General features: G+C 46.1%; 1 protein-coding gene across 1 annotated transcript in view; it reads left to right on the top strand.

Annotated features, from left to right (window-relative positions):
• Positions 1–992: 992 nt before the first annotated feature.
• Positions 993–18,415, top strand: part of CDCP1 (CUB domain containing protein 1) — a 55,052-nt gene continuing 37,629 nt past the window's right edge. Inside the window, exon 1 of the mRNA XM_029071222.1 lies at positions 993–1,065. Coding sequence (XP_028927055.1) covers positions 1,011–1,065 — 55 coding nt within the window. The 5' untranslated portion in view covers positions 993–1,010. The remainder of the gene's footprint in view (positions 1,066–18,415) is intronic.

The following is an 18,415-nucleotide window of genomic DNA, read 5'->3' as shown; positions in this document are numbered from 1 at the left end:
ATCCTACCTGGAGCCCCACTTTCAGCAAATCACTTGAATGACAGATTGTCATTCACTTGAATGATCTTTCACATCTAACTGGTCTCCTGGGCTATTTTGGAGAAACAGTGTCAAATCATCCAAGGCACCTACTTAACGAGAAATGAAATGTATATGAAAGATACTCTACCTGTAACACCAGAGCTCTTCACAGTATCTTGTTTGAGGGAAAGGAAAGGAAAGGAAAGGAAAGGAAAGGAAAGGAAAGGAAAGGAAAGAAAGTAAGGAAAGGAAGTAAGGAAAGAGGGAAGGACAAAGAAAGGCCAACATGTTGGGAATACAATTGACTTTAAAAAGTCGACTGATCGAGGGGGTGATAAATCAGGGAAGGCCTTTGGGGTGAGGGAGGGATGGAGAAAGTTTTGGAGGTGGTGGGTCCCGGGAGGGGGTGCAAGGAAGGGGACCCCAAGCTGAGGGAGAGGGAGGAGAGGCATGTTGGGCAGGTCGGCAGGGAGGAGGAAGAGGAGACGGAGAAGGAACGGGAGAGGGAAAGGGCACAAGGAGAGAGGAGGAGGAGGAGAGGGGGTCATGGAGGTGGTGGAGGAGGAGCAGGAGGAGCAGTAGAAGAGGTGGTAGAGGAGAAAAAGTAGAGGAGGTGGTGGAGGAGGATCAGGAAGAGGAGGAAGAGCAGAGAAGCTGGTGGAGGAGGAGCAGGAGGAGTAGAGGAGGTGGTAGAGGATGAGTAGAAGAGGTGGAGGAGTAGAAGAGGAGGAGGAGGAGCCGCTGGAGAAGGAGGAGCAGCCGCTGGAGAAGGAGGAGGAGCCGCTGGAGAAGGAGGAGGAGCAGGAGGGGGCGGGGTGTGGGTGTGGACAGGTGAGGGCGGAGCGGTTAGGGCAGTGGTGAGCGATCCGCACGCGCCCCGCCGCCGAGCCGGGGCCATGGCCGGGGGGAGCGGCCGAGGGAGCGCGGCCGGGCCGGGGTCGGGGTCGGGGCCGCGGGGCCGGCCGGGGCTGGTCCCGGTGCTGGCGCTAATGGCCGGACGGCTGCTGCTGCTGCTGGCCGCCGCGCAGCCCTTTCCCTCCCAAGGTAAGCCCGGACCCCCACCCCCCACCACCCCAGGACCCCCGGATACCCGCCCGGACACCCCATCGACACCGCGGGCACAGGACCGCGCGGAGCACGGGGAGGGGAGCGGGGGGAGCACGGAGAGGGGAGCAGGGGGAGCACGGGGAGAGGAGCAAGGGGAGCAGGGGGAGCACGGGGAGAGGAGCAAGGGGAGCAGGGGGAGCACGGGGAGAGGAGCAAGGGGAGCAGGGGGAGTACGGGGAGGGGAGCAGGGGGAGCACGGAGAGGGGAGCAGGGGGAGCACGGGGAGAGGAGCAAAGGGAGCAGGGGGAGCACGGGGAGAGGAGCAAGGGGAGCACGGAGAGGGGAGCAGGGGGAACACGGGGAGAGGAGCAAGGGGAGCAGGAGGAGTACGGGGAGGGGAGCAGGGGGAGCACGGGGAGAGGAGCAGGGGGAGCACGGGGAGAGGGGCGGGGGGAACACGAGGAGGGGAGCAAGGGGAGCACGGAGAGGGGAGCGGGGGAGCACGGGGAGGGGAGTAGGGGGAGCACGGGGAGGGGAGCAGGGGGAGCACGGGGAGGGGAGCAGGGGGAACAGGAGTACGGGGAGGGGAGCAGGGGCAGCACGGAGAGAGGAACAAGGGGAGCAGGGGGAGCACGGAGAGGGGAGCAGGGGGAGCACGGGGAGAGGAGTAAGGGGAACAGGGGGAGCACGGGGAGGGGAGCAGGGGGAGCACCGGGAGAGGAGCAAGGGAAGCAGGAGGAGCACGGAGAGGGGAGCACGGGGAGAGGAGCAAGGCGAGCAGGAGGAGCACGGAGAGGGGAGCAGGGGGAGCACGGGGAGGGGAGCAGGAGAGTACGGGGAGGAGCTGGGGAGCCCGAGGAGGGGAGCACGGAGACAGGAGCAGGGGGAGGGGAACAGGGGAAGTAGGAGAGGAGTAGGGGGAGCACGGGGAGAGGCGCAGGGAGAGGGGAGTAGGGAGCAGGGAGAGCACGGGGTGGGGATGGGGAGCATGGGGAGCCCTCCGCTTTGCCCAGCTCCACGTCCATGAGGTTGAGGGCAAATGTTGGGGCTCCGGAGGCCCCCGACCCCGGGATCGGCCCCTCTGTTGGGAGGAGAGTTTCCCTTCCCCCGGGGGGAGCATCCCGACTAATCCACTCGGGAAGGAGGAAAAGAGCACCGTCGGGCAATGTGGCCTTGGGATGGGAAAGCCTGGATCCAGGGAAAGGGCCTCCCTGACAGCCGGTTTTCCATCTTGGACCCGACTTCCCTCCCCACCTTTATCCAGGTCCACTCCCCTTTGAATTTTTAATTATTTATACTGCTCCCCGTTTACTCGTCTTGATGCATGTTTACTTCTATTGATGTCTGTCTCCGCCACGGCCAGACTGTGAGTTCGTTTGGGGCTGGGATCGTCTCCCTTTATTGCTGTATGGTGTTTGCCCAAGCGCCTAGTACAGTGCCCTGCACACGGTAAGCGTTCAGTAAGTGCGATGGAATGAATCTGTAGGTAGTGGGAGAAGGTGGGGCAAGTCTGGCTGTAGGCCTAGTCTCTTCCCACTTTCCCACCCACTTCAGGTCAGAGATATGCTCCCTGCCAGGTGATAATTGAATTAGAAAATGAAAGCAAACTTGGTTGCGCCCAGTCATGGCTTTTTTTTAAAAAAAAAAAAAAAAATTAATTTGAAGTTTGGGCCTCAATGGCTGGCCCCATCGTGATCCAGGTGTCGACATCAGTTTGCGCCGGGAATTGAGCGTGGTCCCTAGATTTTGTTGCTTGACTGAAAATAGTTGTAAATTTATGAGGGGGTAAGCCAAGGAGAGCATTTGTTCGCGTTGTTCAAATCCAGGCTTTTTTTTTAGACACTAAAACAGGAGTTAAGTTCCTTTTCAGCAGGGATGGGGATGAACTGAAAGTTTGGAGTGGGATTTCCAAAGGAGTAATTGATTCCAAAGGGTGGTAATATCAAAATTCAGATAGGCTTGGAGGATTACTAGATGATTGTAACACCTAGAACATTATGAGGGGCCGTTAGACAAGGGCAAAGAGTGTATTATTCGTATGGATTACATAAAACTAATTATTTCTGGGAGCAAGTGCCATTAATACCTTAATGAGATGGGTTCCGTTGTAACTTCCTGGTATTAGCAACCTCTGGCTAGTTCTCTGACATCTATCCTTTCTCCTACCATTTTTTAAAAACTGGTATTTAAACACTTTGTATGCCAGGTGTTGTACTAAATGCTGTGGTAGATACAGGGTAATCTGGTCGGTCATAATCCTTATCCCACACAGTCTAAATCCTCACTTTACAAATGAGGTAACTGAGGCACTGAAAAGTTAAGTGACTTGTCCAAGGTCACACACAAACAAATGGCAGTCGGGGATTAGAACCTAGGATTTGTGACTTTCAGGACTGTGTTTTATCCATCAGACCACACTGCTTCTACCCACATACAACCATTCTCCACTTTGTGTCCCATCCATTCTTTAACTTTCTGGGCCCTACATTTGCTTACAAATCTATATGCTCCCATCTCTCTCTAGTCCTACCAACATTGCCTCTTCTTACCCTTCCATCACTTGTTTCCTTCTTTCTCTTCCTTCCATTTATACTTGTCCCTCTTTCCTTTTCTTTCCTTTGCTTTGAGGTGTAACTGTGTCAATCTGGACTGCCTTGCTAGGGACCCCAGGAGCTGAAAGTTTGATACCTCCAAGCTGACAGGCAGAGGGTGGGTTGTGGGCCAGTGCTTTGGAAATGTCTTGGACTGAACTTAATACTTATGTAAGAAGACAGCTTTTAATAATCCAAAAGATTTGTGATCTGTCACGATGACAATAAATCTGCGATTCCATATGGTTTTCTCCCAGGAAGATGGATGACACTGCAGTATCATTATAGACTTGTAGAACTTGTAGTGAGTGAGTTGAGTGCCTTTAGGTCAGTGCAAGTTCAAAGTTTGTTCAGGTGAGGTAAAATTCGAGTTACAGTAATCGCCTGCAGTCAAGTGATGGTTTATTTATCACAGTCTATTGGATACTCTTTCGATCCTCCTTGCATATGCCCACACATTTTACCATATTTTGAATATCACAAGTACTTTTCTATTTGTCTCTAGCCCCCTTTAAAAAAAAAAAAAAAAAAAAGGTCATCGGAATGTCCAATATAATTTCTCCATGTCCTTGATGATCCCCTCTCCCAGGCCCCCAAAGAAGACTATGGAAAAAGCCCCATTCTGTTGCACAATTTTCCAAACTGGCAGAATTATGACTGGATTCCTATGAGGCAGAGGGAGGAGAAAAGAAAATAGGGTCATCCACCCTTCAGAGGGATATTTCCCCTTTTGGAAGAGTGGAGGCACTATCACTGAGTTTAATTGCCTTCAAGATCTCTCAAAAGGTTACTATTAGTGACAGTAATAACACCAGCAATAACCTATGGTAATTACAGTACCCAAATTCAGCCCTGTTCAACCTAACTCTATTGTTCTCTCCCAAGTACTTGGCAAAGTAAGCTCTCAGATCCGGCAGACCACCACTTTCCATCTTCAAAGTCCCATTAAAATTCTATCTTCTTTCAGAAGGTCTTTCCAGACTAACCCCTCATTTCCCCTCCTTTTTGTGTTGCCTGTGTACTTGGCTTTGTACCTACCTCTTAAACTCTTTGACACCCCAGCCCTGCTAGATTTTAAACTCTTTGAGGGCAGGGATCATGTCCATCAACTCTATTGCATTGTACTTTCCCAAGCACTTAGTACAGTGTAAGTGTTCAGTAAATACCATTGATTGAGCCAAGAGAAGCATTCTTTTATTCTAGAGTTGGAAAGCTGGTAATGAATGCACTAAGGTTGCTCTTTGAATAAGGAAGCTCAGCTTTGTCAGTGATGATAAATGGCCAAAAGGCCATTTAGTTTGGGGGCTGTATCAGAATGAGCTGGTAAATCTTACCTGCCTCAACACCTCACTTGGAAACTCACCTTTAGAACACCACCTTAATGTCTCTCTTCCTTTACTTTTTTTGACAGGGTAGGGAGGGTGTCATGAGGATAGAGTGCTTATATCAATGATGCTATAAGTTAAGCTATTATGTCTGCAGTATATTGCCACTTTGAAAGGTACCTTCACACAGTAGAGTTTTGCCGTTGCAATATTCGTGAATATTACTGAATACTCTTTTGAGAGAAAAAGGAAATCCAGATCTAGTACAGTAGGATATTGTAAAGTACCATTTCCCTCCAGGAGTGTGTAGAGAGGCGTTAGGATACCCATATTCCCAAAACCTGAAACAAAACTAGGAAGTTGTAATGGCTAAAATGTGGGTTGCCAATTTTGTCTTTTAAGCCTAGCCTTTCAGGCCTGTGGTGGACACATCTGACACATGATTTCTCCCTTGTTAAGACTCCAACCTCCCTGCTTTCCAAGGGTCACTTGGACCGGGTAAAACTGCATCTCTGGTATAGCTGCCCTCCTTCTCTTGGCTGCTTTTCGTGGGTGCTTCCTAGCAGCAGGGAAGAGTGACTGGGGAAGGTAACGAGGCTGAACATAATCAGTGGTATTTATTGAGCGCTTACTTTATGCAGACCACTGTACTAAGCACTTGGGAGAGTATAATGTGGTTGGTAGACACTCTCTGCTCTCAAGAAGCTTATTAGCCTAGTGCTATGTGGAATTCCTTTCTTCACTGGTTGTACCCTTCTGTTTTGTCTGTTGCTGAAGCAGGTATGATTTACATGCCCATCCGGATGGTGGCAGAATTGCAGGGGGAGGGGATGCTTGCAACCATGATGACTGGAATTATGGCATTTATTAAGAGCTTCCTATATGTCAAGCTCTGTTCTAAGTTCCAGGTAGGCTGGCAGAACACTGTAAGTTTGTTGTGGGCAGGGAATGTGTCTACCAACCTTTTTATTGTACTTTCCCAAGTGCTCTGCACACAGTGCTCAATAAATTCAGTTGATTGATCCTTGAGTCTGGGCCCTCAAAGAGAGGGAAGGTAGCTAGCTATTCTCTTGCCAGGTTCTCTGCATAGCTCTCTGACTCTCCATTTTATGATTTCTAACCATTGTCGTCTCCCCTGCCCTCACACCACCTTCTTTGCCAGAAGCTTTCCAAGACAGACGGAGGTTTGTCTAGACGGTCCCTCACATTTAAAGAGGTTGCTGCTGACTACTATTTCGGGCATGCACAAGTGTAACGGCAAGGCTCGGCTTGTTCCTTTATTTAAAATTGTGTCTATCGAGTGTCTTAGATAATGACAGTGGCTGCTACCGGCTGGTCCCAGGATGTTTGTGCCTGGTAATTTAGCTTGGTCAGCAGGACGGTTGGGTTTAAACTGGCCTGGCCAATTGGACCACTTAGTCCTCCACTGGGCCTTATTTCTGAACCATCCATTGTCTCTGTTAGAGAAAGGGACAGCTGTCAATGGCCTCAAGCTTCATCAGGTGTAAGTAATTGTTGCCTTCCCGGTTTGAAAGTACTAATAGTTTACTCCTTTTCAGAAGTGGATTCTGCAATTGTCCTGTGGTTTATAACAGGTGCATAAATTACGCTTAAGCAGCCCAGGAGGGGAGGGGAGAGAGAAAGAATGAAAGAGAGAAAGAGAAAAAGAAAATATGCACATATGTGCTATGCCTTCTTCTTTCCCCCACTGAATTAAAGCAAGCACAGCCAAGGGTGGGCATTCCCACTCTCTCCCTACATCCCCAAACTTTGGATGAGCTCAGGGATTTGAATTTTAAAACAGTCCCACAGGCTTATTGTGTGTTGTACCTCACCTGGTTGAGCATTCTTTCACTGATTTCTCAATCTCCAGTAAATCTTATTATTAAAACTTCAAGTGTAAACATATATTTGTAACTGTTTTACCTTAAGTGAGCAATACAAAGCAGTAAGAGTGTGAATCCCCTGAGGGACTCCTGAGACAGGGATCGTGACTCTCAATTCTACTGAACTCTCCCAAATGCTTAATTCAGTAATCTGCACACAGTAAGCACCCAGTAAATAACAATTGGCTGATTGGTACTCACTTTTCCAAAGTGAATAATAATTTATGAACATGTGAGACTGGAGGGTGGACTCCTGTTTAGAATTGTGATCTCAGGAGGAAAGGATGGATTGTAAACTATTGAACTTTCTTGCGAGTCTGATTTTTAAAGTTTGCTATTACATAGAAAAACACACACTACAAGTTAAGGCGGACCGTGCTCACTATAGAGCCAATAAAGTTGATAAATTAAGGATTAGCTTCCAAATTTCTAGACTTTCATAAATGAAACCCTGTGATGTGAAATACAAGAAATTTGTTTTTATTCTTTATAAGGGATTCCAAACCAGGACAGGTTTTATTCTAATGATCATCTCCTGCTGAGTTAAAACAACGTGGTTGCTGTAGCATTTTAGAGGTCTAAATCCGTGACTGGTAATTCCTCCAATATTAAAATGAGCCAGAACTGCAAAGTCTGCTGAGAGAGTTATGAAATCATACTTTCTCAACTCGAAAAGATCTAAATATCTGATAGCCTCTTAGGGCTTCTCTTCTGTTTCAACTGGAATGTGCCTTTGGCTATAAATGCAGTGTAAAGATTTAGGGTGTCTGACCAGCAGGAGCAAGGAGTGCCTTTGAAATGTGTGGGGGTCTCAGGAAAACATAAGCCTCTGACAAATGTCTTCTGGTTTTTCATTCAAGTTTCTTGATTATCTGCATGGTCACAAATCCAGTGAGCTAGTGAGGGGTCTGTAGTAACTTTGGAAATACCCATTTTAGTATTGAAAACTTCACCTATGGTGTAACCCCAAGAGAGGCCTGACTGTTTTAGACAGATTACATAGTTTATGAATCTGAAGATGAAAGATCAGTTTATTTTCAGTGAAACCTACTCCAGGCAAGACTATCATAGCCCATTCTTTCTCCATCTAGTACCAACTCCTCCGCTTTCTTTGACCTCAGCCCTCATCCCTTGCCTGTCAGCTTCACCCCAAACTTTCAGAACCCCACTTGAAGACTGGGAGGAGTTGGGGAGGACTAAAACTGAGCTCTGCCCTCCCATCTCTTTCTCTGCAATCATTCTGGACAATTCCCCTTGGGTACCGTCTTGGGACCTATGCTAAGCATTGAGAGACCCCAGGCTGGCCACATGGATTCATGGTCCTGCTTCAGAATAGGAGTAGGTTTGTGGGTTGTTTTTATTAAATGATGTTTATTAAGCGCTTATTATGTGTGTAGCACAGTTTTAAGCACTGGGGTAGATACAAAATAATCAGGTTTACAGCCTTAATCCCACTTTTCAGATGAAGTAACTAAAGCACAGAGAAGTTTAGTGATTTGCCTAGGGTCACACTGCAGCCAACTGACTGAGCTGGAATTAGAACCCAGGTCCAGGATTGTGCTCTCTCCACTAGGCCATGCTGCTTCTCCTGGTTCTAGGGAGAAGCATGATAAGAGGGGGTTGGGAGTGGGATAGAGTCCAATAGACAGTCCTGAAATTGCCTCCTGCCCTTGGGCTGTGCTTGCGGTCTTATGCTTTTGGGTTTCCCACTTGGGATTTTCCCCCACAACCAGTATCCCTTTAAAATAGCTAGTGAGCATAGTGGTGGTCTTTGGATTGTGAAAATGTCCTGCTCCAGAAATAGGAGGAGGTCACCCTCCATAGGGCTGATAAGGACAGAAAGATCACACTGGTTGTTAGTCATCATAGCAAAAAGAAAGGGGAAAAATCCATCTCTGGGAGAACTGAATAATGAAGAGATCTGGGACCTAATGCCAGAGGATCCTAACATCCTGGATTACTTTTACAACTGCCAGGTTGAGGTTGATAAAGGAAATGACTCATATTCCATGTCCAAACTACCTTTTTCCAGAAACAGTCCCAGACTTAGAAAGCCTATTTTTGATTAGGTGACTGCTCGTCTCTTTCTAAGGTTTATGTGCTGGTCATTTCACACTTCTACCTGGGCATTCAAATTGAATTGTTAAACTAATAAACCTGTTCTGTGTCCTGTCGTTGATGAATAGATAAATGTAAATTCTCAATCATCTTTTTTTAATCTGTGCCCATTACTGAATCATCATTTTTATAAATTTTACACTTTGGTGTTCCCTGAAAATTGCTTCTGTATTGGGTGTGTTTGTGTGTGTGCCTGTGTGAGAGAGAAAGAGAGAGAGATTTTGATTAGAGGATATGGTCTGCAACAGTTTGTGTGCAAAGCAAGTCAATCTATTAGTGGAATCTATTAAGCACTTAATGTGTGCAGGGCTCTGTACTTAGCTCTTGGGAGAGTACAATATAACAGTATAACAGAGTGGGTAGACACATTCCCTGGCCACAATAAGCTTACAGTCTAGAGGGAAAGGAATAAGAATTGTAGGAAGTTCAGATGGTGAAGCATGTGGGCCTACACTTGGGTGAGCCTAGAGAACATCCGTGCCCAGAACAGTTTTGTAGGATCACAGTCTTCCAGAGAACTCTTGGGACTAAGACTGGCTTCAAGGTGTCTGTTGGCCTGACCTGGAGCTGCCTCAGGGGCTGGAGATGGGGTAAGAAAGCCGTGCGTAGTCATTTGGATATTCTGTCTTGTTCTGGCAGAGGAAAGTCTTCACATATATTGGGTGGATTTCTTCTTGACGTAGAAACATAGCAAGAGACTGGTATTTTCAAAGCATTAGGCAGAGGATCTTCTGTAGCCTAAATACTGTATCATATTCTGTGTCATATTTTACTGTAGTGGTAAACTTGTCTTGGAAGGAAGTCAAAACATTACGGTCAGCATTTTCTGCCACAGGTTTAGTTTTAATTCTCTGCATGATTGTCCCGAGAGCATTTCTCAGCTTTGTCATTGTCTGATTTCAACTAATACTACTTGTTGATGTGGCAGTCTCTTCTGAGGAGTTCAAACACTGGAGAAAACAGTATCCCATTATTTCTCACACCATCCTTATGGGGTGGGAGGCAGATGTCATTATCCCCATTTTACAGATAGGGTCTCATCCAGAACATCTGCTTTAGAAGAAGATTTTGCCTCCAACACCTGCAAGAGGATTGGATTGCTTCCTGTCACCCTGCTCATTTGCAGCCTCCCTCCAAAAGGGCAGAGGATTTTTATAGCCAGAATTGCTGTGGGCTGTGCCGGTTCAGCCTATCGTGTTTCCGTCATCTTCATTTTGGATCATTTATCTTGCATTTCTGAGGGATCTTTCTCTGATTATATTCTTAAGCGATGTATTTGACTCTGCTCTCCTGTAGATAATACTAGGCACCTTTGAAGCTGGTCTCTACCTCTAATATACTGCTCTTTCTAAATGTGCACAGGTTCATCAACCACATTTGAGTGTCTCCTGTGTAGGGCCACTGTACTGGGGACTTGGGAACATATAACAAATAAAAAATATAGCCTCAGATTCAGAATGCCTACTTCTAAAAGTTCTTGGCAGCTGGCATTCTCTTTAATACCAATCTTTTATCATGTTTTTGCATGAGAGTTTCAGGTTTAGATGCAAATTAGCTGCATCACATGCCCTCATCCCTGTTTAAGTATTGTTGAGCACTCCAGCTCAACATGTTAGGGCAGAGTTGTAGAATGCAAGGAATACTTGTTCAGTGGGGGGGGGGGGGTTGGCAGGGGGTTGGTGTTGATTTTCTTCCTCAATATTCAAGTGGCAGAAGTAATCCTGTCTTTGGTTGTTTGATGAGCTGCTGGTTAGTCACAGGGAAGAAGGTGGATCTAAAGAATGTAGCATCTGATTATTTCTGTGTTTTTTTCCTAACTTTTATGGTTTCAAGCAAATATTGATCTTTTAGTTGTTCAGCTTTAGTTGTTCAGCTGATCTTTTAGTTGTTCATTGAAGGGTTTTCTGCTTGGCACTAGGTTTTGAAGCTAATTGAGAATGGAGTGGTTTCATAGAAGGTTATTTCAAATAAGAACTGGAATCATTTAGTGAAACAGCTCATTTTAGCTCAACCAGTTTCTAATTTATGATGATAAATGATGAAGCAACTTTTTAAGACTTGCTTTCTAACCCTGAAGGCATGCATATCCTCTATAGGTTTTCTTGTAATAGCCTTCTGTGGCCCCTGAGTAGCAGTTTGGCATAGTGGAAAGAGCCCTGGGCCTGGGAGTCAGAGGACCTGGGTTCTAATTATGGCTCTGCCAATTGCTTGCTGTTTGACCTTAGGCAAGTCACTTCACTCTCTGTGTCTCAGTTTCAGTGCCTCAGTTTCAACTGTAAAATGAGAGTTAAATACCTGTTCTCCCTCCTACTTAGACTTTGAGCCCTATGTCCCTGTCCAACCTACTTAATCTGTACCTACCCCAGTGCTTAGAAAACAGTATTTGACACATAGGTGCTTAATAAATACCATAAAAAACTATGGAACGGTTAGATTATTTTAACTGTAAGCTAGACTTTGGTGTTCAGTTGTTCTGCAGTGGACTGAATATCAAGGAAGCTTAGGGGAAAAAGCGTTCACGGAAGAGAAAGAGAAAGAAAACACAATAAAGGAGCAGGAAAACCTTAGTGAGAAAGAAAACCAGGAGAGATGAAAAGAAGTAAGATGCAAAGAAAATGCAACAACCCTGTCAATTTTTTTTACAGTTTTTGAGTAATTCTGAAATAGAGTATACAATATCTTGAACTGAGTAATTTTAAAAAATACCATGAGTGCCAAGGTTTCATGGTCTCACTTTTGAAAACCTGGACAAGAAGAAATGGGAAAAAAAACTGGAAAGGTTGTGACATTCTGAATTAACAAAGTAATCTGGGGATTTTTACAAAAGAACAAGGAGAGGTAGGAGTGAGGGAATCAGTGACTTCTTTAAGTCTCTTCCAGCTCTGTGGCTCTGGAAAATTGCTTTCAACATCCTGTGATTTGTGCTTTTTCAAGAACTGGCACAAGAAAATAAAAACTCTGTTTCAGTATTAAGAGAACAAAGGAGCTAGTCAAATGTACAGATTTTATGAGACCGTGTTAGGTGAGAAAACATAATGGTGGTGGTGAAACTCTTACTAAGCTCTGGAAATTGGACACAATCAGTTGTATTTATTGAGAACTTACTATGTGTAGAAGACTGTACTAGTGTTTGGGAGAGAACAGTATAACAGAGTTGGTAGACATGTTCCCTGCCCACAAGAAGCTTAGAGTCTAGAGGGAGGGAGAAACAGACAATAATTTAAGTAAATTATGAATATATACATGAGTGCAGTGAGGCTGAGGGAGGTGTGAATAAAGGGAGCAGATCCAAGTGCAAGGGTCCCACGGGGAGTGGGAGAAGAGGGAAATGAGAGCTTATCCAGGGAAGGCCTCTTGGAGGAGATGTCTTAAGGCTTTGAAGGTGGGGAAAGTGATGGGATGTGATGGGAGGTGGGATGTGGGAGATGGGATCACATGCCCTCATTCCAGTTTAAGTATTGGTGAACACTCCAGTTTAGCATGTTGGGGCAGAGTTGTAGAATGCAAGGTATACTTGTTCAGTGGGGCTTTTTGGAGGGGTGGTGAATGGGTGATCTAATTGATCATTGACTCATGGTATGTATTGCAAACATTTTTCTTTAAGAATCATTTTGGAATGGGTTCCTGAGAGACTCTGAGAAGTCTGCCCAGAGGTGGGATGTGTGTGAGATGTCCCTAGAGAGACTAGAGAGAGGTATAGTGAGTAAATTGGCATTAGAGGAGCAAAGTGTGCAGGGTGGTTGTAGGAGAGCTGCGAGGTAAGTTAGGAGGGGGCAAGGTAATTGAGGGTTTTAGCACTGATGTTAAGGAGTTTCTGTGTGATGCAGAGGTGGATGGGCAACCCTTGGAGGTTCTTGGGGAGTGAGTAAACACGGACTGAATGTTTCTGTAGAAAAATGATTCGGGCAGCAGAATGAAGTTTGGACTGGATTGGGTAGAGAGAGGATGCAGGGAGGTCAGCAAGGAAGCTGATAGAGTAATCAAGGCAGGATAGGATAATTGTGTGGATTACTGTGGTAGCAGTTTGGATGGAGAGGAAAGGGCAGATTTTAGCAATGTGAAGGTTGAACTGATAGGATTTAATGACAGATTATGTAGGTTGAATGAGAGAGGTGAGTCGGGTAACTCCAAGGTTTTGGGCTTGTGAGACAGAAAGGATGGTGCTGTCTACAGTGATGAGAAAGTGAGGGGGAGGACAGGGTTTGGATGGGAAGGTAAGGAGTTCTCTTTTGGACGTGTTATGTTGGAGATGATGGCAGAACATCCAAATAGAGATGTCTTTTTATTTAAGAAGACAGGAGGAAATGCGAGACTGCGGAGAGGGAGAGGGATCAGGACCGGAGATGTAGATTTGGGAATCATTCTCTTAGAGGGGGTATGTGAGCGTGTGAATTCTTAAGGGAGTGGGTGTAGTTGGAGAATAGAAGGAGACCCAGAAGTTACGCACAGTTATGGGGTGGGAGGCAGGGGAGCCTGTGAAAGAAACAGAATGAGTGGCCAGAGAGACAGGAGGAGAACCAGGAGAGGACAGCGTCAGTGAAGCCAAGATTGGATAATGTTTCCGGAAGGGGATAGCCAGCAGTGCCGAAGGCAGCTGAGAGGTCAAGGGATATAGGATGGAGTTGGATTTGACAAGGAGGAGATCTTTGGTGACCTTTGAAAGGGTGGTTTCTTGGGAGTGAAGGGGGCGGAAGTCAGACTGGACAGGAGTCAGAGGGAATTGGAATATGGTCCCCACCCCTGGAGGAGTGGTGAATGGGTGATCTAATTGATTGTTGACTCATGGTTTGTATTGCAATCATTTTTCTTTAAGAGTCATTTTGGAAAGGGTTCCTGAGAAGCCTTGAGAAGTCACCATCTTGAGTGTTTCTCATCTGGGCTGGACAGGCCCAGGTGCGGATGGTTTAGGGAGTAGACAGGGAGACCTGTATGCAAGGATGGCATTGGCTCTGGGGCTGGGAACCCTCTTTCCAGGCCTGCTGTGAAGGCTGCACCGCTTGGTGGATTTAATGGGTACAGCCTGGTGACCCAGGGGTTCTCGTGCCCCACCTGGCTCCTGTCAGACCTTTCAGTCATCCCAGCTCACCTTTGCCTCTCCTCATTCTTTATTGTTCCCACATTACTCAGCACAGTTTAGGCTGCAGCTTATGTAAATATTCGTATACTGGCAGGTTATCTTCATATGCTTTTATTTGTTCATCCATTCTCCCCCATTAGGTTGTAAACTCCTCAAAGTTACCACATCTTTTTTTGCATATGGCAGCGTTGGAATGTTGCTCTAGGTGAAATTTGATTTGATATCAGGAGCTAGATCAGCTAACCTTCCCCAATTTTTCTGTAATTTTCTGTGTCTGGAAGTGTCAGGGTGGCTCTCTTTTAATCCTTTGGAATGGAACATTTACTCGGAGCATTACTAAAGCATAGGCACAAGAGCGGTGATTCTCGAGCACAAGGCAGAGCTCCAGTGCGGCCCAATCCCTGTTGCCCCCCTGACTGTGGCTTGCAGAGAGCCTGGCCCTTCCTTCAGGATTTGCAATGGGACCAGAGGAGTAGTGGTCGCCCTCATTCATCTGCCTTTGTTAGTCTGTCCCCTCTCCAATGTGGAAATGCCCCTGGAAGCCTTTTTGTCTGGATTTATTATTTTAATCATTTGGCCTGACTCTGTCTTTGCTCCTAAAGCTGAGTCCCATGGCTCAGCAGTGGTGCCCATGTTTACAGGGCTCTGGGAAGGGAGAACGCAGTAACTCTGGAGCAAAGGAGGTGGTCGCGAAGGCCCTGGCCACATCTGTGGAGTGGTGGATTGCCACCAAGAATCTTTTCACTTGTCCTTATGACATCATAACATTATAATCTATGAACTAGAATATTGAATAACAACTGTGGTATTTGCTAAGCGCTGGAGTAGATAGGATAATCTGATCAGATATAGTCCCATTTCCGCATGAGACTCAGAGCGTGAGGAAGATGGAGGGGGAAAAAACGAATGTTTCCTCCCCATTTCACAGTTGAGGAGACTGAGGCACAGAGAAGTTAAGTGACTTACCTAAGGTCACACACTCTTACTTCCAGGTCAGGTGAGGGATAAACGGTATCTTTGCTGTCAGTGACCCCCTCTAAATACATCCCTTCTCAGTTTAGTGCATCGATAGTAGCCTTTGAGGGCTGAGAATGGGTCATCCTGCCCTAGGCCAGGCCCATTCTGCCATTTTAAATCGGCTCAGGTCCCGTTCTTGGCTAGGACTCGAACACAGGAATTCTCTGCATTCAAAAGTGTGTTGGGGAGTCATGGAGAAGCAGCGTGGCCTAGTGGAAAATGCACAGGGTTGGAAGTCAGGAGATCTAGGTTTCATTCCCGGCTCTGCTGTTAGCCTGCTGTGGCCATGAACAAGTCACTGAAATTTTCTGTGCCTCAGTTTCTTCTCCTGTAAAATGGGGATTAAATACCTTTTCTTCTTAACTCCTTAGTCTAATGCTTGCATGCTATAATGGTTTGGGATCTAGTCAGTTGTATTTATTTAGCACATAACTGCATGCCGAGCACTGTACTAAGCATTTGGGAGAGTACAATACCTTCCCTGCCTGCATGCTAGAGGGGGAGACAGACATTAAAATAAATGAATTACTGATGTGTAAATAAGTGCCGAGAGGCTGAGGGAGAGGTGAATAAAGGGAGCAAATCAGGGCGAAACTGAAAGGAGTGGGAAAAGAGGAAATGAGGGCTTAGTTAGGGAAGGCTTCTTGGAGATATGCCTTCGATAAGGCTTTGAAGGTGGGGGAGAGTAAATGTCTTTTGAATATGAAGAGGGAGAGCGTTCCAGGCCAGAGGCAGAACATGGGCAAGAGGTTGGTATCGAGGTACAGTGAGTAGGTTGGCATTGGAGAAGCGAAGTGGGTAGGCTGGGTTGTATTAGGAGAGTAGCAAGGTGAGGCAGGAGGGGGCAAGGTGATTCAGAGCTTTAAAGCTGATGGTAAGGAGTTTGTTTGTTTGTGGAGTTGGATGGGCATCCACTGGAGGTTCTTGAGGAGTGAATAAACATGAACTGAACGTTTTTGTAGAAAAATGATCTGAGCCGCCAAGCAAAGTATGCCCTGGAGTGGGGAGAGACAGGAGGCTTGGAGGTCAGCAGGGAGGCTGATTCAGTAATCGAGGTGGGATAGGATACTGCTTGGATTAACATGGTAGTAGTTTGAATGGAAAAGAAAGGGCGGATTTAGTGATAGGCCAAATGTGTGGGTTGGAGTTGAGGATAATGCCAAGGTTATGGGCTTGTGAGACAAGAAGGATGATGGGCTGTCTACAGTGGCAGGAAAATTGGGGAGGCCAGAGTTTGGGTGGGAAGATGAGTCCTCATTAGAACATGTTAAATTTGAGGTGTTGGTGGGACATCCAAGTAGAGATGTCTTGAAGGCAGGAGGAAATGCAAGACTGCAGAGAGGGAGACAGATCAGAGCTGGAAATGTAGATTAGGGAATCATCCGCATAGCAGTTGTAGTAGAAGCCATTGGAGTGAATGAGTTTTCTCCGAGAGAGTGGGAGTAGAGGGAGAAGTGGACCTTGGGGGACCCCCACAGTTAGAGGATGGGAGACAGAGGAGGACCCCGCGAAAGAGACTGAGCGGCCAGAGAGATGGGAGAACCAGGAGAGGACCGTGTCAGTGAAGCCAAGGTGAGATAAAGTTTCCAGAAAGGGGTGGTTGACTGTCCAAGGCAGCTAAGAGGTTGAGAGGATTAGGATGGAGTAGAGGCTTTTGGATTTGGCAAGAAAATCCGTGACCTTTGAGAGGGTAGTTTCTGTGGAGTAGAGGTGATGGAAACCATATTGGAGGAGGGTCAAGGAGAAAATTGGAGGTGAGGCAGTGGGTACAGACCACTCGCCCAAGGAGTTTGGAGAGGAATGGCAGGAGGGAGAAGGGGCTAAAACTGGAGAGAGTCGTGGGGACAAGGGAGGGTGTTTTTTTTAGGATGGGGAGACATGAGCATATTTGAAAGCAGGGAAGAAGAAGCTATTGGATGGCAAAGAGTTAAAGATAATGGTCAGGGAGGGGAAAAAAAAGGGGGGCAAATGTTTTGATGGGGTGAGATGCTCAGGTGGAGGGGGTGGATTTTGAAATATTAATAATGACTTGGGCTCCAGGCCCGATCTAATTATTCTGTATCTACTGCATGCTTAGCATAGTGCTTAGCACTTAGTGCTTAACAAATGCCACAATTATTATTATTATTATTGTTATCAATTGTAGGGTGCTAGAGAGCAGTAATTTCTAAACCACCGCCAGGGTTTCATGTGTTAGAAAGGCAGGGGAAGGAAAATACTCTGTTGGAGCAGGGATAGCAACAGTTTTACTTGTTTGGGAATAGCACTGCCGTTTGGGAATAGCACTCCCGGGGGCCTGCTGCGTGGGAGAGAGAGGCTGCCTCCTCCCTCGCCTTCAGGACTCCTGGGCATCCCTCTCTGCTCCAGCAGGGAAGGGAACTCCAGTGGGGTGTAAATATCTTATATGTGTAATTTAATTGATTTATCTATGTATATTAATGTCTGTCTCTCCCTCTAGATTCTGAGCTCCAGAGAATATGTCTGTTATATTGTATTCTCCCAAGTGCTAGTACATGCTCTGCACCCAGTAAGCAGCACTCAGTAAATACAGATGAATGAACAGTCGGCCTTTAATAATAAAATCTATATAACTACATAAATACTACCTAACACTGATTCTTATCTCTATTTTTATAGTCTTTTTTTGTGTGTGACACACCTCATTTCTAATTTGGTGTTTGGCAAATGACTTCTATATTGTATTTTTTAATGAATGGGACCCAAGCCATTACTACCTGCCAGGGTCAGTTTTCTTGAGTATTGATAAAGTGGGCTGATTCGATTTTTGCTTTTTTTATTTCAAATGAAAATGTTGCAATTTGATAATCCCAAAGCCAGTCCTTGAACTTGCCACCTTGTTCTTCCTCAATCCTATACCTATACTCCCTTCTGCATTGCCTCTCTGCTGCCTTGGGTCGTTGGGTAGATAATGTTGGAGATGCAGAAAATGTCACATTCAAGCTTTCAATTCCTATTTGGAGAGGATTTGAGAAATAGGGGAAGAATTAAACAGGTGGGAGCTGTGCTTCCCATCCTTTGCAAATAGGCCAGTTTGGCTTAAAGGCTATTAAATCAATCAGGCAGAAAACTGTACAAAGTGCTTGAAAGAGTACAGTAGGGTAAATACACATGATCCCTGCCTGTATTCTAGCAAATAAAGGGCTGCCTAAATACTCACAGTTCCTTAGCACTCGGTACATATCTTTTATATCCATTAACTTCTATAAGTGTCTGCTGCCTCTGCTAAATTATAAGGTCCTTGAGAACAGGGATTGTGCCCACTAGTTGCATTTTACTCTCCCAAGTGCTTAGTTCAGTGTTCTTGACACAGCA

This window comes from Ornithorhynchus anatinus, chromosome 8, assembly GCF_004115215.2.
Source record: "Ornithorhynchus anatinus isolate Pmale09 chromosome 8, mOrnAna1.pri.v4, whole genome shotgun sequence".
Lineage (NCBI taxonomy): Eukaryota > Metazoa > Chordata > Mammalia > Monotremata > Ornithorhynchidae > Ornithorhynchus > Ornithorhynchus anatinus.
The sequence above is the reverse complement of the archived record's forward strand: the minus strand, read 5'-3'. Positions and strand labels throughout refer to the sequence as shown.